This window comes from Myxine glutinosa, chromosome 1, assembly GCF_964187855.1.
Source record: "Myxine glutinosa chromosome 1, kmMyxGlut1.1, whole genome shotgun sequence".
In the NCBI taxonomy this organism is placed as follows: Eukaryota; Metazoa; Chordata; class Myxini; order Myxiniformes; family Myxinidae; genus Myxine; species Myxine glutinosa.
The window spans coordinates 289,511,598-289,528,283 of record NC_136261.1 but is presented as its reverse complement, the minus strand read 5'-3'; the positions used below and the strand labels follow the sequence as shown (position 1 = coordinate 289,528,283).

The 16,686-nt window shown below is 50.9% G+C and overlaps 1 protein-coding gene and 1 long non-coding RNA gene across 2 annotated transcripts in view; one reads left to right on the top strand and one right to left on the bottom strand.

The window, feature by feature from the left end:
* Window positions 1-125: 125 nt before the first annotated feature.
* On the bottom strand, window positions 126-1,480 carry LOC137419446 (uncharacterized). The gene is made up of 2 exons (XR_010982880.2): window positions 1,421-1,480; window positions 126-1,272 (listed from the first exon to the last, which is right to left on the bottom strand). It is a non-coding gene; the product is annotated as an uncharacterized LOC137419446 (long non-coding RNA).
* Window positions 1,481-1,901: 421 nt separating this feature from the next.
* NAA10 (N-alpha-acetyltransferase 10, NatA catalytic subunit) overlaps window positions 1,902-16,686 on the top strand; it is a 30,519-nt gene continuing 15,734 nt past the window's right edge. Inside the window, exons 1-3 of the mRNA XM_068134161.2 lie at window positions 1,902-2,233; window positions 12,776-12,874; window positions 14,358-14,416. Coding sequence (XP_067990262.1) covers window positions 2,213-2,233; window positions 12,776-12,874; window positions 14,358-14,416 — 179 coding nt within the window. The 5' untranslated portion in view covers window positions 1,902-2,212. The remainder of the gene's footprint in view (window positions 2,234-12,775; window positions 12,875-14,357; window positions 14,417-16,686) is intronic.

Below are 16,686 nucleotides of genomic sequence, written 5' to 3'. Positions count from 1 at the left end.
ACTTTTTACTCCACCATCTACGATGGATGGATGTTTTTTTCACTCCTGTCTGTTTGTCTGTCTGTGAGCAGGATATCTCAAAAGGTTATGGACGGATTCGAAAAAAAATTGGTGGACAGGTTGGGTATGTGACAACGACGAATTTATTCTATTTTTTGGGAAGATTCGAGTCGGAATCCGGATCAGAGAATTTTTAAGAACGTATGACAACATTAGGTGGACGAGTTGGTTAGGCAACACGAACAAGCTGATTAGATTTTGGTTCAGGTCCGAATCCAGATCTGACCTATCAGTGGGATAAAAAAATGTAAACTTTAGCCTGGTGGAGGTATGCTCTTTACTGAGTGCCGTTCCAGTTTCCATCATAAAGACCCCCAAGATCCTTAAGACCCCTAAATGCACTTAAGACCCAGAAGGTACCCAAAAGAGCCAGATGACCTCAAAGTCCTCCAGGACCCAAGTGACTCAAAAGTCTCAGAGGACCCAGAAAACCCAGGTGAGCCAAAAGTTCCTGATGACCCAAAAGACCCAGATGACCCAAAAGTCGCTGGATACCCAAAAGTCCCTGAGGACCCAAAAAACCCAGATGACCCAAAAGTCCCCCAGTACCCAAAAGACCCAAGTGACTCAAAAGTCTCCGAGAACCCAGAAAACCCAGGTGAGCCAAAAGTTCCCGAGGACCCAAAAGTTCCCGATGACCCAAAAGACCCAGATGACCCAAAAGTCGCTGGATACCCAAAAGTCCCTGAGGACCCCAAAGTTCCCGATCACCTGAAAGACCCAGATGACCTAAGTCCCCCAGGACCCAAACGACCCAGGTGACCCAGAAAGTCCTCAAAGACCTAGATGGTCCAAAAGTTCCCGAGGACCCAAAAGTTTCCGGATACCCAAAAGTCCCCCAGGACCCAAAAGACCCAAATGGCTCAAAAGTTCCCAAGGACCCAGGTGACCAAAAATCCCTGAGGACTCGAATGACCAGTCCCAAAAGACCCCGGAGTCCGGCAGGCAGGTATGCCACAAGGCGGTAAAGACCAATTAAAATTTGGGACAACGGGCCCCCTAGTGCAAGAACAAGATCGACACAAGGATTATAGTTCATCTTCAGTACACAATGGACAGGAATGCCGAGATTCAGATCCGCAGTCATTGATGATGTCATCATTCTATTCGGCCAGTTGTATGCCTTGCTTTTTCATCATCCCGACATCGACGTGTGGGTGGCTTTCGGTATAGACAAGGGTTTCTTCTGTCACGGTACAGCATCAACACCATCTGTAACAAATTTGGAAATGATGTCAAGTTCTTACCCTTTTCCATGCTTTCACAGCTTCACTGGATGTGTCTTGCTTCCTGAATAAGGGGGAAAATGACGTCATACAAGACCCTTCCTGTTATACAATTTTTGAGCATGATTTCTTACTTTGGACGTGTCGCAGCTTGCAGGTCGACAAGGGCTCCCCATTGTTGTTGGTGTTGTTGTGTTATTCTATTGTAATTTTTTAATGCATAAATCCAATGATGATTTGGTGAAAAACAATTATTGGTATTTTTGTCCACCATAACTGGGTTGTTAATAGTTATTTAAATAGTGGGACTCCTGGGAGGTGGATATAATATTAAACATTAATCAGGTATAAATACGGGCCAAATGGCCTTCACTTCACCGCATTGCTGGACAGCTCAGTAATGCGTCACTTGGTGTGATTTGCGTCATGCAGCAAATTTTGTTGAAACGATGGAATTATGTTGACAAGACTGAATATCATGGTCATAGCATGAACGGTGAAAATGAAGCCAATGATTATAATCCTATCAGCGTGGAGTTATCTTCAATAGATTATTTCGATTGATTGCGACAATGCTTCTCACGGTACGCTATATATGCACACTGTGTATAAGCCATGGCGGTGTATGTTCCGTCACCTTTGGGGACTGTTATTTTTTTCCGGGCCGCATTTGTTATGCCGTTCTTTGTATAGATCATCTTGTGTCAGAATATGTTGTTATATCGAAAATAAGGAAAGATTTCAGAATAAAGCAGGTTTTTGTCTCTTTGACGGGGCCTGTCAAAGACAACGCATGGTGGTTGTATGAGTGTTTACAGTTTGTGTCATTTTGGGTATTGGTTATTTTCTTTGTAAACGCAATTTAATAATTTCGGGTGTAATTCGTTCTCATCAAACGCAAGGTGGTGTTTTGCATCAGGGCGACGATGAATGTCAGGAACGCGAAGGTTTGTAACACTTTGTGCAATGTATTGTACATGGTTACTTCATGCTTGTACAAGTCGAATTAGGCCTAACCGAGAGAGCTTGGTGTTGGTATGTATGTATATATATATATGTGTATATATCATTATATGTATGTATATATATATATATATATATATATATATATATATATATATATATATATATATATATATATATATATATATATATATATATAGAAGATTGTCATGGGGACCGCAAGGCTAACCCCCCGCTCTAGCAGGGAAAATGGCCTTTAAAATGCATGTTGTTGTGTATATATATAATATATTATATATATATTCCTACAGGTCGCATATAATGTATACATAGAATATATACATTCTATATATATAGAATGTAAAAGGTGTGGAATGCATGGTGCGAAGGATTGAATGGGGGGGAAGTGGAACCCATTCGCGAAAGCCCGGGGTGGGTCGTGTATAGCCAGGTAGAGGGCATTGGTAAATTGCATGGATATTGACACCTGTGGTGCGGGTAGTAGGAAGTAGTGTTTTGTAGGGTGCATGAGACTGTGGAATGGCTGGGCGTGTGGCTTAATTAGTGAGTATAGTTATTGGGGCACTCCGTCACTTGTAGCTTTTCGGCCAGGTAAGGCCGCAGGTAGGCTCTGGGAGCCGGTTAGGGTAGTTGTTTGTGAGTGAGTGGGGCCAGAGGATCCCAGGAGAGGACCCTGGTTGCCCGATGCCGAGGTGGGTATAGAGGGGGTAAGTGCCAGGGAGGGCCTTCCCCAGTTAGTGTGGTGTGAGGAGCAGGCAAGCTCGGGAGGTGGCTTCAGTGGCGGAGGAGCGCAGGTAAGTAGGCCTTCTGGTAGAGCCACACGACTCAGCCCCGAAATTGTGCGAGGGCAAAGTGCGAAAAATTTGTGGGGTGAGACCCAAATTTGGAGGGCACCACAGTGTGGGCAATGGGAATTCGGGTTCTTAGAACCACATAGTTTAAAGAGGCCGATTGGCAGGGTACGACCCTGGGCAGTTTAAAAGTGTAAATGCTAGTAGTGTAGTTAGGATATGAGATCCCTTCACACCATCCACAGCCAGTCACCGAGGAGGACGAGCTTCACATCAGGGCTCTGTAAGCCGTTTGGATAGTAAGACGCATCACGACGTGAGTGAGACATTGTTCTGTTCTATCCCTTCCTTCCTGGGAGGGATTTGGGGACGAATTTGGTATAGAGGGGGATATGGGAGACAAGACGTAGAGACGGATTGTAGATACAAGGGGGGCTTGCGTAGTGTAGCCAACGGTGGGGGGTACGGACGGTTAGGGACAAGCTTGCTCCGCTCGCTCTACCACGGCCCTCGCACTGCACCAGGTATGGTGATGCCTGGTCACCTTGTTTTTCGTGTGCTACCGTGTGCCTTTCCGTTTGCTTGTTGCACCTTGTCTTCCCTCCCCGCCCCAGGACCATTTTGGAGGCCGAACTGTGCAGCATCCATTCTGCACAATCACACCTGTGCAGCACTCTGCTGCACATTTTGCTGCACTTATGGGCCACAAGCCTTGTGGCTCGCACCTATGCTATGCAACATCTTGCTGCAAACTCATCTGGCACCTTCGGACCACTCGTTGAGTGGCACTGACGCCATGCAGTTGGACCACGTGAGAGTGGCCCTGCTGGCCAATAAAAAGGAAATTGTGTGCTAGTTATGAAGATGGAAGACTTAGATGGCCCTGATGCTTCATATGGCCTGTATGCCGGTCAGGGCCAGCCGGTTTTGTTAGCCGCACACTGAAGATGCAAGCAGCAAGTGCCATAATAAGTGCTTTGTTTCTCTCCTCCAATTTCTTCCTAAAGTACAGGTCCTGGGTCATAGCATTGTAAATAAAGATTCAGTTTGTGCTTGTAAATATATGTGCCTATAAATATAAGAATGTTGCCCACCGGCTATGTGTGTAGTTTGAAAATTCCGGAAATACTCGGATAGTTGTGGGTGTGAGTCTGATAGAATAGCTGCTCAACGCATTAGGAGGGACATATCTAGTGTTAAAAATGTCGCACACATGGGTCAGAATAAATGTTAGGGGGATTACACCTATGTGCCACATTAAAATTAAACATAGAATTGCATGCCAGACTCTACCGGTCGTTCCAATGTTGGGGTCGACTCGGGACGAGTCTGGTGAGAGAGGGGGGTAGCGAATAAAGATACCCCCCCCCCTCCCCTCTTAGTTAATTGCACCACAACATGTCGCCTCGCTTAGTTCAGTTATTTCCTATTAAATGTAAGCATAGTCTCCTTTCCTGTGTTGGTATGTGTTGGAGCAGGCAGTAAGTGTAGGCTTCGTTGTTCCTCGGGCTGGAATGCCATGTGCTACGCCCAGAACGAGTATGGGAGGCCCGAGGGAGGAGCTACAGGGGAGTGGCCGGTAAGCGGCAAGCAGCCAATGGAAGCTCAAGGGGAGTGGCTAACAACGGCAACCAAGGGAGGATCTTGGAACATTCTAATGGGACTCTTGGAGGGGGCTATAAAAACCCTGCCCCGGTCCCCCAAAGAGCAGTCTGTGGGTGGTTCTCTCTGTGAAGGAGGTGTGGGTGGAACTCTCTGTGATCGTCGAGGCTCTCTGTGCACAAATTCTCCCTGCTCTGCGCTCTGCTGCCTGTTAATAGCGCTTGCGGGGACGATCTCTCCCGGGGCCACAGACGCCAACGATCTCCCTGCCTGAGCCCCCTGCAGTGCCGCGAACATCCCAGGGACACGCCCAGCGAGCTGACCGGGGCGAATGGTGCGAATGGTGCTTTGAGCGCGTCGTCCTTCATCCTTTTCCCCGCGTGAGTGAGTGGGCCCTTGTCCGGGAATTAAGTAAGGACGATAAGTTTCTGCTCTGTGTCTCTGCCCTGATCATTTGTATAAATTGTATAATAAACCTGTGTTCTTTCGCATCCATTTGGCCGTTCACGTCAGTTCCCACCATCGGCTTCGGACTGTACGAATAAAACCGCTCAATCGGGTTCAATAAGAATTAACGGCACGAGTCACGTGACACGCAAACCGCTCGGGCGTATCAGACCAGCATGACTCGTGCGAGGTCCAGTCCCCGTTCTCGTGGCGGTGTGTGTATAGAAGGTACGTGGGGATTCGACCCGATACCCTTCCGCACGCTCGCTACAGGGGTGGCGGCTGGAATTGCTCCGCAATCCCGCGTCGTCCTTGGGCTGGAATGCCATGTGCTACGCCCAGAACGAGTGGGAGGCAAAGCTTAATTTGCTTAATTAAGCAAAGCTTAATTTCTTATAACTGTCTACCAGTGTCTGACATCGACTGGGAGAAATTTTTGCCCATTCCTCCATGCAGAATTCTTTCAGCTGTGCGATGTTTGAGGGGTTTCTTGCATGCACAGCCCGTTTCAAATCCCCCCCACAACATCTCGATCAGATTTAGATCCGGGCTTTGACTTGGCCATTCCAGAACCCTCCATTTCTTTCTTTTCAGCGATTCCTTGGTGGATTTACTGGTATGTTTAGGGTCATAGTCATGTTGCAATGTCCACCTTCGGTTGAGCTTCAACTTTCCGACAAATGGCCTCACATTATCCTCAAGCACCCTCTGGTACAATGAAGAATTCATAGTGGATTCTATGATGGTGAGCTGCCCAAGCCCTGATGCAGCAAAGCTGCCCCAAACCATAATATTTCCACCACCATGCTTTACAGTTGGTATCAGGTTCTTGTGGTAAAAATGCTGTCTTTGGTTTTTGCCAAACATGTCTTCTGGTACTGTGGCCAAATAGCTCTACCTTTGACTCATTTGTCCAGAGCACATTGTTCCAGAAGTGCTGGTCTTTGCCTCGGTGTTCATTGGCAAACTTTAGTCTCGTCCTCATGTTCTTTCTGGACAGCAAAGGTTTCCTCCTGGCACACTTACCTTGTAGATCCAATTTGTGCAGCCTCTTTCTTATGGTAGACTCGTGCACTTTGACATCAACAGTGGCATGAGCTACCTGTAGGTCTCGTGATGAGATTCTGGGGTTCTTTGAGACTTCTTTCAGCATCTTGCGGTCTGCTCTCGGGCTGAACTTGCTGGGGCGGCCTGGCCTGAACAAGTTGGCAGTTGTTTGAAATCTTCTCCACTTGTAGATGATCTTCCAGACAGTCGAATGATTGATTTCAAATTGTTTGTTGATCTTTTTAAATCCCCTTCCCAGACTCGTAGGCATCTATAACCTTCTTTCTGAAGGCCTCAGAGAGCTCTTTTGATCTCGGCATGGTGACGCCGCACCCTTCAACAACAAAGAGCAAACCAAACTAAATGTCTGAGGTTTAAATAAGACAGGTACCTCCAAGATCCTCTCTAACTATGTTCTAATCATTTGCACCTGAGCTGGTGCACCTGATTCTAATTTTAGGTATTTGAAGTAGTGATAAATGTAGGGGTGTACTTACTTTTTACACATGCGAAATTTGCATTTATGTTTATTTAAATTATACAATGGACTTCAAAATGTAAATGTTTCATGATGTTTGTTATATTATATCACCTTTATCTATCAATATTGCTGAAATGAAGATCAAATAGCTGTATGTTGAAAAAGTCAAAACTTTACATGGGGTGTACTTACTTTTTCACGTGACTGTGTATATATATATATATATATATATATATATATATATATATATATATATATATATATATATATATATATGTGTGTGTGTAGCGGTTCCCGCTGAATGTACACAATCGCCTTGCACCTGCCAGGACGCGGCCAGGGCGCGATCGCCATGCCGAGCTCGTCCGGACGGGCCCAGACGCGCCTCTCCTGGGCATGCCCGGACTCGCTGTTCCCGGGCACGCCCGGTCTCGTCTTTCCCGGGCATGCCCGCTCTCGCCTTTCCAGGTCTCGCCCAGAGCGCCCGGGCACGCCCAGCCTCGACTTGCCAGGCCGCGTCCAGGACGCCCGGGCATGTCCAGACTCGCCTTTCCAGGGCTCGCCCAGAGCGTCCGGGTATGCCCGCTCTCGCCTTTCCAGGGCTCGCCCAGAGCGCTTGGGCACGCCCAGGCTCGACTTGCCACGCCGCGTCCAGGACGCCCGGGCATGTCCAGACTCGCCTTTCCAGGACTCGCCCTTGACACCCGGGCATGCCCGGTCTCAGTTTTCCCGGGCAAACGCCCCGGCATAAATGTGTATATATATTGCTGCCCGATAAACGGGCTTTTGGGGAGAATACCTGAGCTGTTTTGTTTCAATAAAGCAACTCGGACGAATTCCGTCTTTGGTCGCGTCAATTCTTTCGACTCGCGTTGGAGCGCACCTCCTTCACTGGTGACCTACCGACATGGACACGGCAGTGACTCTTAAACTGCCTACCTTCTGGGAGGCTCACGCGGCTGTTTGGTTCGCCCAGGCGTACTCCCAGTTCGCCCTGCGAGGCATCACCGCGGACGACACCCGCTTCCACCACGTCGTGGCAGCGCTCGGTTCCGCCACCGCGGCCCGCGCCCTGAGCCTCCTCGAGCACCCGCCAGCTGCCGACAAGTATGACGCGCTGAAGACGCTCCTCCTCGACGCTTTCGCCCTCTCACCGGCGGCACGCGCACGGTGCCTGCTCGACCTGCCCGAGCTCGGCGACACGCGCCCGTCCGAGCGCATGGACTATATGCTCTCGTTGCTCGGTGAGCACTCTCCGGATTTTCTGTTCCGCGAGCTGTTCCTTCGCCAGCTGCCTCACCCGGTACGCCTCGCCCTGGCTGGCACGTCGATCACCGATCCCCGCGCCCTCGCCAGGGAAGCCGATAAGATCTCCTCGGCGGGCCAACACATCGGCGCGGCTACCTGGAGCCTGCCGCCATCCGAGGCGACGCCCGAGCGCCCTGCGCGGTTGGAGGCCGAACTGCCGGTGCAACTGGCGGCCGCCACGCAGCACCGACCGCTTCCGACACGACGGCCGGGGCCTCCACCTGACCATGCGTGGTGTTATTACCACGCCAGGTTCGTACACAAGGCTCGGACATGCCGACCCCCGTGCACTTTCGGCAAGTCGGGAAACGGCCGGGCCGGCGTTCATTCCCAGCCATGAGCGCCGGCCACTCGAGCAACTTGCTTTTTATTCGGGACAAAGCGTCCGGGTGGCGTTTCCTTTGTGACACCGGCGCCCAACTGAGCGTCATACCCGCCTCCGAGCAGGACAGGCGGGACGCCGTTTGCGGCCCCTCTTTGGTCGCTGCTAATGGCTCGGCCATACGCACTTTCGGCCCGTGCGCCGTCACCCTCTGCTTCGGCAGCCAGCGCTTTCAGTGGACCTTTGTGACCGCCTGCGTCCCCATGGCTTTGCTGGGCGCCGACTTCCTCTGCACGCACGGGCTGCTGGTCGACGTCAAACGTCATCGCCTTCTCAACGCCGAGACCTTCAGCTCCCTGGCGTGCACGATGAGCAGCTCCGCGCCGACCGAACTGGCGTGCGCCCTCCCGACGGCGAACGAGTTCGCTCGCCTGCTCGTGGAATTCCCGGCCCTCACGTGGCCGACGTTTTCGGCCGTCACAGTGCGGCATGGGATCGAGCACCACATACCCACTACGGGCCCGCCGGTCTACGCCAGGGCCCGCCGCCTCGACCCGGCCAAGCTCGCCGTGGCAAAGGCCGAGTTCGACGCGTTGGAGCACCTCGGCATCGTGCGGCGCTCCAATAGCGCGTGGGCCTCACCACTGCACATCGTGCCAAAGCCGGGGGGCGGATGGCGCCCGTGTGGCGACTACCGCCGCCTCAACGACGCTACCACCCCCGACAGGTACCCGATCCCGCACATCCAGGACTTTTCCGCCCGTTTGGCGGGACGGGTCATATTTTCCAAAATTGACCTGATACGGGGATACCACCAGGTACCTGTCCGGTCGGCCGACGTCCCGAAGACGGCCGTCATCACGCCGTTCGGCCTGTTCGAATTTTTGAGGATGCCGTTTGGCCTCAAGAACGCGGCCCAGGCGTTCCAGCGCTTAATGGACGGCGTGCTGCGCGACCTGCCATTTCTTTTCGTCTATCTGGACGACATCCTCGTCGCCAGCACGTCCCGCGCCGAGCACCTCCTCCACCTCCGAACACTGTTCGGTCGCCTCAGCGAGCACGGCTTAATTGTCAACCTGGCCAAATGCCACTTCGGCACGACGACCGTTGACTTTTTGGGCCACCGCATCACCAACACCGGGGCCGTGCCGCTGCCGACCAAGGTCGAGGCCATCACCACGTTCCCGCGTCCCCGTTCCATCAAGGCCCTACAAGAGTTCCTCGGCATGGTGAATTTTTATCACCGATTCGTGCCCCGCGCTGCTCAGCTCATGCGGCCCCTTTACGAGGCCCTCCGGGGCAAGCCGGCCAAGCATGACATCGTTTGGTCCGCGTCCATGGACGCGGCCTTCACGAGCGCAAAACGGGCCCTCGCCGACGCAACGCTGCTGGCTCACCCGGTGCTCAACGCGCCCATCGCCCTCACTACGGACGCCTCCAACTACGCGGTGGGCGCCGTCCATGAACAATGGGTGGACGGGGTTTGGCAGCCACTCGCTTTTTTCAGCTGGCAGCTCCGGCCGTACGAGTTAAAATACAGCACGTTCGACCGCGAGCTGCTCGGTCTATTCCTGGCCGTTCGCCATTTCCGACACCTCCTGGAGGGCCGCCCGTTCACGGCTTTCGTCGACCACAAGCCGTTTGTCTACGCAATGGCCAAAGTCACGGAGCCGTGGTCGGCCCGCCAGCAGCGCCACCTCTCCGCCGTGTCGGAATTCACCACGGACATCCGGCACGTCGCCGGCAAAGACAACGCCGTGGCCGACTGTCTTTCTCGGGCTAGCGCGAACGCGGTCCATCTCGGCGTGGACTTCGCGCTCATGGCGGCCGACCAGACCACCGACACCTCGGTGCAGGTCCTCCGGGCGGCGGACACGGGCCTCCGCCTGGCCGACATCCCCTTCGCGGGCACCGTCCTGCTCTGCGACGTCTCCCAGGGCCAGCCTCGCCCCATCGTGCCCGTTTCCTGGCAGCGCCGCATCTTCGCCTCCATCCACGGCCTTTCTCACCCGGGCCGGAAAGCTTCTCAGAAGCTGGTGTCAGCGCGTTTCGTCTGGCACGGCCTTCAACGGAACGTCCGCGACTGGGCCAACGCCTGCACGGCCTGCCAGCGGGCCAAGGTCCACCGCCACACCCCGGCCCCGCTAGCACCTTTCACCGTGCTTGCACGACGTTTCGACCACGTCCACGTGGACCTGGTGGGTCCCCTGCCCCCATCGCGGGGGTTCACCCACCTGCTCACCATGGTGGACAGGACCACCAGGTGGCCGGAGGCCGTGCCCCTCACCTCCACCACCACCGCCGACGTGGCGCAGGCGTTCATCGCCACCTGGGTCGCGCGCTTCGCCGCACCGGCGGACATCTCGTCCGACCGCGGCCCACAGTTCACGTCCGAACTTTGGGGCGCGGTCGCCCGCTCGTTGGGGATCACGCTGCACCGCACTACGGCCTACCACCCCCAAGCCAACGGGTTGTGCGATCGGTTTCACCGCTCCATGAAGGCCGCACTCATGGCCGGCCTTCAGGACGACGGTTGGACCGACCGGCTGCCGTGGGTCCTTTTGGGCCTCCGCACGGCCCCCAAGGAGGACCTCTGGGCGTCCGCCGCCGAACTCGTCTACGGCCAGCCGCTCCGCGTCCCGGGCGAGTTCGTGCCCGACGCTACCAGTCCCTGGTCCGCCGCACACCAGCGCTCGGACCTCCAGGAGGCCGCCCGACGATTTGCCAACGTCCTGCCACGGTGGCCCCCAGTCCTACGTCCCCCCGGCACTTCGCACATCGGAGTACGTCTTTGTGCGTCATGACGCGCACCGGGGGCCACTCCGGCTGCCGTACGACGGGCCCTTCCGGGTCCTGCGACGGGGCGACAAGTCCTTCGTCATCGACCGGTCGGACCGGATCTCTGTGGACCGCCTCAAACCGGCGCACATGGACGTCGACCGACCACCACAGTTGGCCCTTCCTCCGCGGCGAGGCCGCCCCCCGTCTACAGTTCCCCCCGCTCGACCACCCACCACCGGATCGGACCCCCCCCCCCCCCCCCCCACAACCCTCCAGGGGTCGCTTCGGCCAGGTCATCCGGACCCCCCTTAAATTGACCCTGCCGGTGCAGGTCGATTCTGGAGGGGCGTGTGTAGCGGTTCCCGCTGAATGTACACAATCGCCTTGCACCTGCCAGGACGTGGGCAGGGCGCGATCGCCATGCCGGGCTCGTCCGGACGGGCCCAGATGCACCTCTCCTGGGCATGCCCGGACTCGCTGTTCCCGGGCACGCCCGAACCTCCCGGGCACGCCCGGTCTCGTCTTTCCCGGGCATGCGCACTCTCGCCTTTCCAGGGCTCGCCCAGAGCGCCCGGGCACGCCCAGCCTCGACTTGCCAGGCCGCGTCCAGGACGCCCGGGCATGTCCAGACTCGCCTTTCCAGGGCTCGCCCAGAGCGTCCGTGCATGCCCGCTCTCGCCTTTCCAGGGCTCGCCCAGAGCGCTCGGGCACGCCCAGCCTCGACTTGCCAGGCTGCGTCCAGGACGCCCGGGCATGTCCAGACTCGCCTTTCCAGGACTCTCCCTTGACACCCGGGCATGCCCGGTCTCGGTTTTCCCGGGCAAACGCCCCTTCATAAATGTGTATATATATTGCTGCCCGATAAACGGGCTTTTGGGGAGAATACCTGAGCTGTTTTGTTTCAATAAAGCAATTCGGACGAATTCCGTCTTTGGTCGCGTCAATTCTTTCGACTCGCGTTGGAGCGCAGCTCCTTCATATATACTTCATGTGTGTGTGTGAAACGTTCACAAAACTGAACTTTCATTTATAATATCTGGTGATATTTAAATAAATACTTTACGAGCGCTGAGTTTAAGACCTCGTGTGATGTGTTTGATACAGGAACGCTTAGCCTGGTTCCACCCACGTTGTCTTTTGTCTCTCCAGTCCAGTTTCGATTCTTAACAAGAGCGAATAACTTGTTATTCCCCAGAATTAGGAGGGTTATTTCTCCCGGAATGAGGGGCGGCAGGTTAATTCCCCAGGATTGGTGCATTTTAAAATGGCTGATTAACACCTGCTCACTAATGGGGTGACAGGATTTGTGTTCTGAATGCGGGATTTTCGAAATGAAGTAACTTCCCCTAGATTGTTTGGCGCGCATGCGCAGAAACCCCTTGCAGCGACGTTTTGCCAACCTCGGAAGGATGACAGGCTGAGTCGACCCACCTGGTATTATTTTAACGGCACGGCAGGCTCAAATGCAAGGCCCTAAGATCTTAAGCCAGCCACCTTAACCGTTAAGCCCACACCAGGCTTTCCCTTATTGTATAGAATATAGATTACTAGTTTTGTAATACTCCCTCCCACTGGGAGCAGTGCTATGCCGGCCACACACACCAGTATTCACAAATGACTTGTGTCCTCTCCCATCATGAGCCCCCAAGCCTATATTTTTTTATCCTCGAATACCTCCGCATGTTTGGTGTGCCACGTCATCAGTTGTGATTGTTCATGTCTGCAGCCAGAAGACTTGATGAATATGCAGCATTGCAATCTGCTCTGCCTACCTGAGAACTACCAAATGAAGTACTACTTTTACCATGGCCTCTCCTGGCCACAGGTATTCTTGATTTCAAAGAAATTCGTAGCAAAGATTGCCTCAAACATGCCGACATGTCCCTTGGTTTGCTGGCTCCTATATGTAATGTAAAATTATATCTTGTTTACCTTAAACTAACATACTCTGTAACATACATTACCTCTGTGGGGTAATGTTTCGAGCTCTGAGTCTGGGCGGTTGGTGGTACAAACCCTGGCCGAGTCATACCAGAGACTTTGAAAAAAAAAAAAAAAAAAAATGAAAAAGAAGGACCATGCTACTTCCTTGCTTATTGCTCAGTATTTAAAAGAATAGAAATCGACAGAAAACACTTGGAAAGCAATGACAAAGCACCAAGTATCACCCTTGCCAAAAAAACTGCTTTGGACGCACCAACGCCCTGTCAAGCGTACAGTATTGCATGTACCTTTAGATACCGTCATCCTCTCGTAATATTCCTCAAGACTCAACCCCACGTTTTTAAAAATTATGAATAACTGCAGTGGCAATGGATTTTGTATCTTATTCCATAAGCTGGCAAATATACACACACACTCACCTCTAATCTGTCCGGCCTGGGTTTTAATACCCAACTATAAACTGTTTTTCACAGGAAGGGTGATTCATAAATGTGTGTGCCGTCCCTCAGATGGACGTTAAATGTGTCCCGTCTGCCGGCAGTAGTTGGTGGACATTAAAGATCACACAGTGTCCTTTGTGATGAGTAGTCGAGCTATCATCAACACCCTGAACAAATTACAAATTCCTGCCCTGTCTTCCTTTGTCGGAGTGGCAATCCGACCGGGATCGTAGCCTAGTAACGACTTTGGCAGCACCAACACTGCATAGGGCATGATACATGGTGATGATGAACCTATTCCATAGTTTTTAATTATGAAGGTAATTATAGAAAACTAGCAGGAGTACCCGGCGACTGTCAGGATGTATGATGCTGTCAGGATGAAGAAGAAGCCTTACCACCAACTTCGACCGCTTCCGGAATTGTTTTTTATTATTTGTGTTCAAATGTCTGGTGATTGTTTTGTATTTATTTATGCGATTGCGTGCTTGTATATAACTGTCATTAATCAAAACGTCTTAGGCACTATAGAGCGATTTTTTAAAAATCAAAAAAAACATTTTTTTTCGCCGTAAACACTCCCAAGTAGACGCTGATGAACCTCTGACAGTTTGACGAAGATCCGTTCAGCTATCTCTGAGAAAAATGGCGACACAGACAGACAGACAGACAAACGCCCAGACCAACGGCTCTCTTGTATAGTACATGCCGATGAGATTACGATTGGGAAACGATTTTCTTCTGTAAAAGCACAGCTTATCGAATAGTTCTAAATGGGATAAAACCAAGGCCCAACATTTTATTTTGGAAATCGAGTTGCCTGCATCACAGGACATTGTTGTGTGCCTTGGCATTATCATTGATCCAAAGTCAAGTGTATTCTCTGCTCACCTTACATTTTACATGCTGTGGACGTGTGCGCAGTTATCATATGTTGCTGAAGATGAAAAAGGAAAGATTGTTGGCTACGTTCTGGCAAAAATGTAAGTTTTGGCCGTTGCTCGTCAGATCTTGTATTTTTTATTTTGTATGTGCACACGAAAATAAAACTTTCCCACTGCTAACGAAACTATAAAGCACTCAAGGGGGGAGCTGACTATCGTGTTTTCTCTTCTAATAAGTCATGGTTGTTTTGTAATTTGTAATATTAACAACAATTTTAGAAGAGAACTAACTCCATGCGTGGTTCCACTATGTAGAGATTGCAAATTTCTTACATTCTGTTCATTCTCTTGTTACGACTTGCAGTGTTAGTTTGTACAACAACAACAACAGGCATTTTAAGGTCATTTTCCCTACTAGAGCGGGGGTTAGCCTTGCGGTCCCCATGACAATCTTCTCCATTTTGCCCTAATTTCTGCATCTCCCTTTGTTTAACCCCCTTGCCCGCATTTCTTCTTCCACCATCTTTAGCCAAGCCTTTCTCGGTCTTCCCCATCCTCTACTTCCTCCTACATTCATTTCCATCACTCTTCTCAACCAGTCACTTTCATCCTTCCTCATCACATGACCAAACCATCTCAACCTGTTCCTCTTCACAGCATCAATCACAGGCTCTATTCCCATCATCTTTCACAATTCATCATTTGTCTTCCTCTCTCTCAACGATACTCCGCACATCCACCGAACCATTCGCATTTCCACCCTTTCCATCCTTCGTTGCTGTTCCACGTTCATTACCCATGTCTCGCTCCCATAAATCATAACACTTCTCACACATGCAGCATACACCTTTCCCTTCAGCTTCAACGACACTCCCCATCCTCGTCAGCACGCCACTCAGTTCCCGAAACTTCTTCCATGCACATTAGTCCATCCATCTTCCATGCACATGCACATTAGTTAGTTTGTAATGCACAATTATAATTGGTTGTTTTTTGTATTGATGTTTGATTTTACGATGAATAGCCTCTCACTTCAAAATGGAGAAAATAATATAATATACCATTCCTTTCATGTTGCGAGACACATTGGGCTGGCACGGCAATTTCCTTGGCTATGTGGCACAATCGTGGACCGGTCACCACTCCGGCACACAATACTCGAATGGCTTAAAGATGGAAGACTGCTTGGCTGATTTCCTTCAAATTTTGCATACGTGATTGAGGTACCCATGGGTACAAAGTAGACTATTTGTGTATCTTTGTAGGTACCTTAAAAAAAAAGATTGCTTATTTCTCTACAGTCTCATTTACTCTGACTTCTGACTGATTTTTCTATCCCTGGTTAGTGTCAGCCGTTTCTGATCCTTGGTCACGGCTGCTCTTGATTTGAATACAGATCACGTGCCACGTCTGTGTTTGTTTGTAGGATGAATAACTCGACAGCGTGAAAAGCTCGAATAGCCAAGTTTGGCGCTGAGATTAATATTGTACACACAAGTGTGATTATCAAAATACTCGCGTGACGACCTATGGTCACAGTGCGAGTTGTATTGCCCTCTACTGAATTGCATTTTATATTTTTCTTTGTGAGCACAAAGTTTAGTTTGTCCTCAACATTCACAATATGAAGCTCTGTGCCAAATTTGGTGATTCCACCTGCTCTCATCCAGTTATTCTCGTGTCAAACAAACAAGCAAAAAACTGTCCTTTATTGCACAATACTTGTGAAATCAAAATAAACAATTGATTTTTTTCGAAAATTTGACCTATCATGTGCTTCACATGATTGATTGTTAGGCGTAACCAATATGGTTTATACATTTTATAACTTGGGCCTAATAGGTGTTTTACATGTGTCTGATGGCCTTGACCTTTGACTAATTTTGACCAAATTTTCCTCACATATGCTGAACATATGTACAAACTAGATGGTATTCATAGAATACTTACCCCACGCAGTCGACTTGGTGCAAGCCAACTCTGCTGTTTTTAAGGTTTTGTTTTTTTTCTTTGATCCAATATGGCTGCCAGACCACGTGACCGATGACGTCATAAATTTACATTTTCCAATAGAATTGTTGCGTAGATCGGAATATGCGTTGTACTTGTCGAATTATGACATGATGAAGGCCCCAATGATGTCATCGTTAACGACAGTTATTCCCGATGTGGAGTTCTTTACGATGGGCCACATTTCATTTTTTCATGCAGCGGTTACGGGGATATAGAGGTTCAAAGTTTTCTAGAGGTTCGGTTTTCGGTTTTCGGTTTTCTAGAGTTCAAATAGAGGTTCGGTTTTCCAAGATGGCACCCTACCACGTCACCTATAACGTCATGACTATCACTGAAAATTCTACACGAGTAGACGC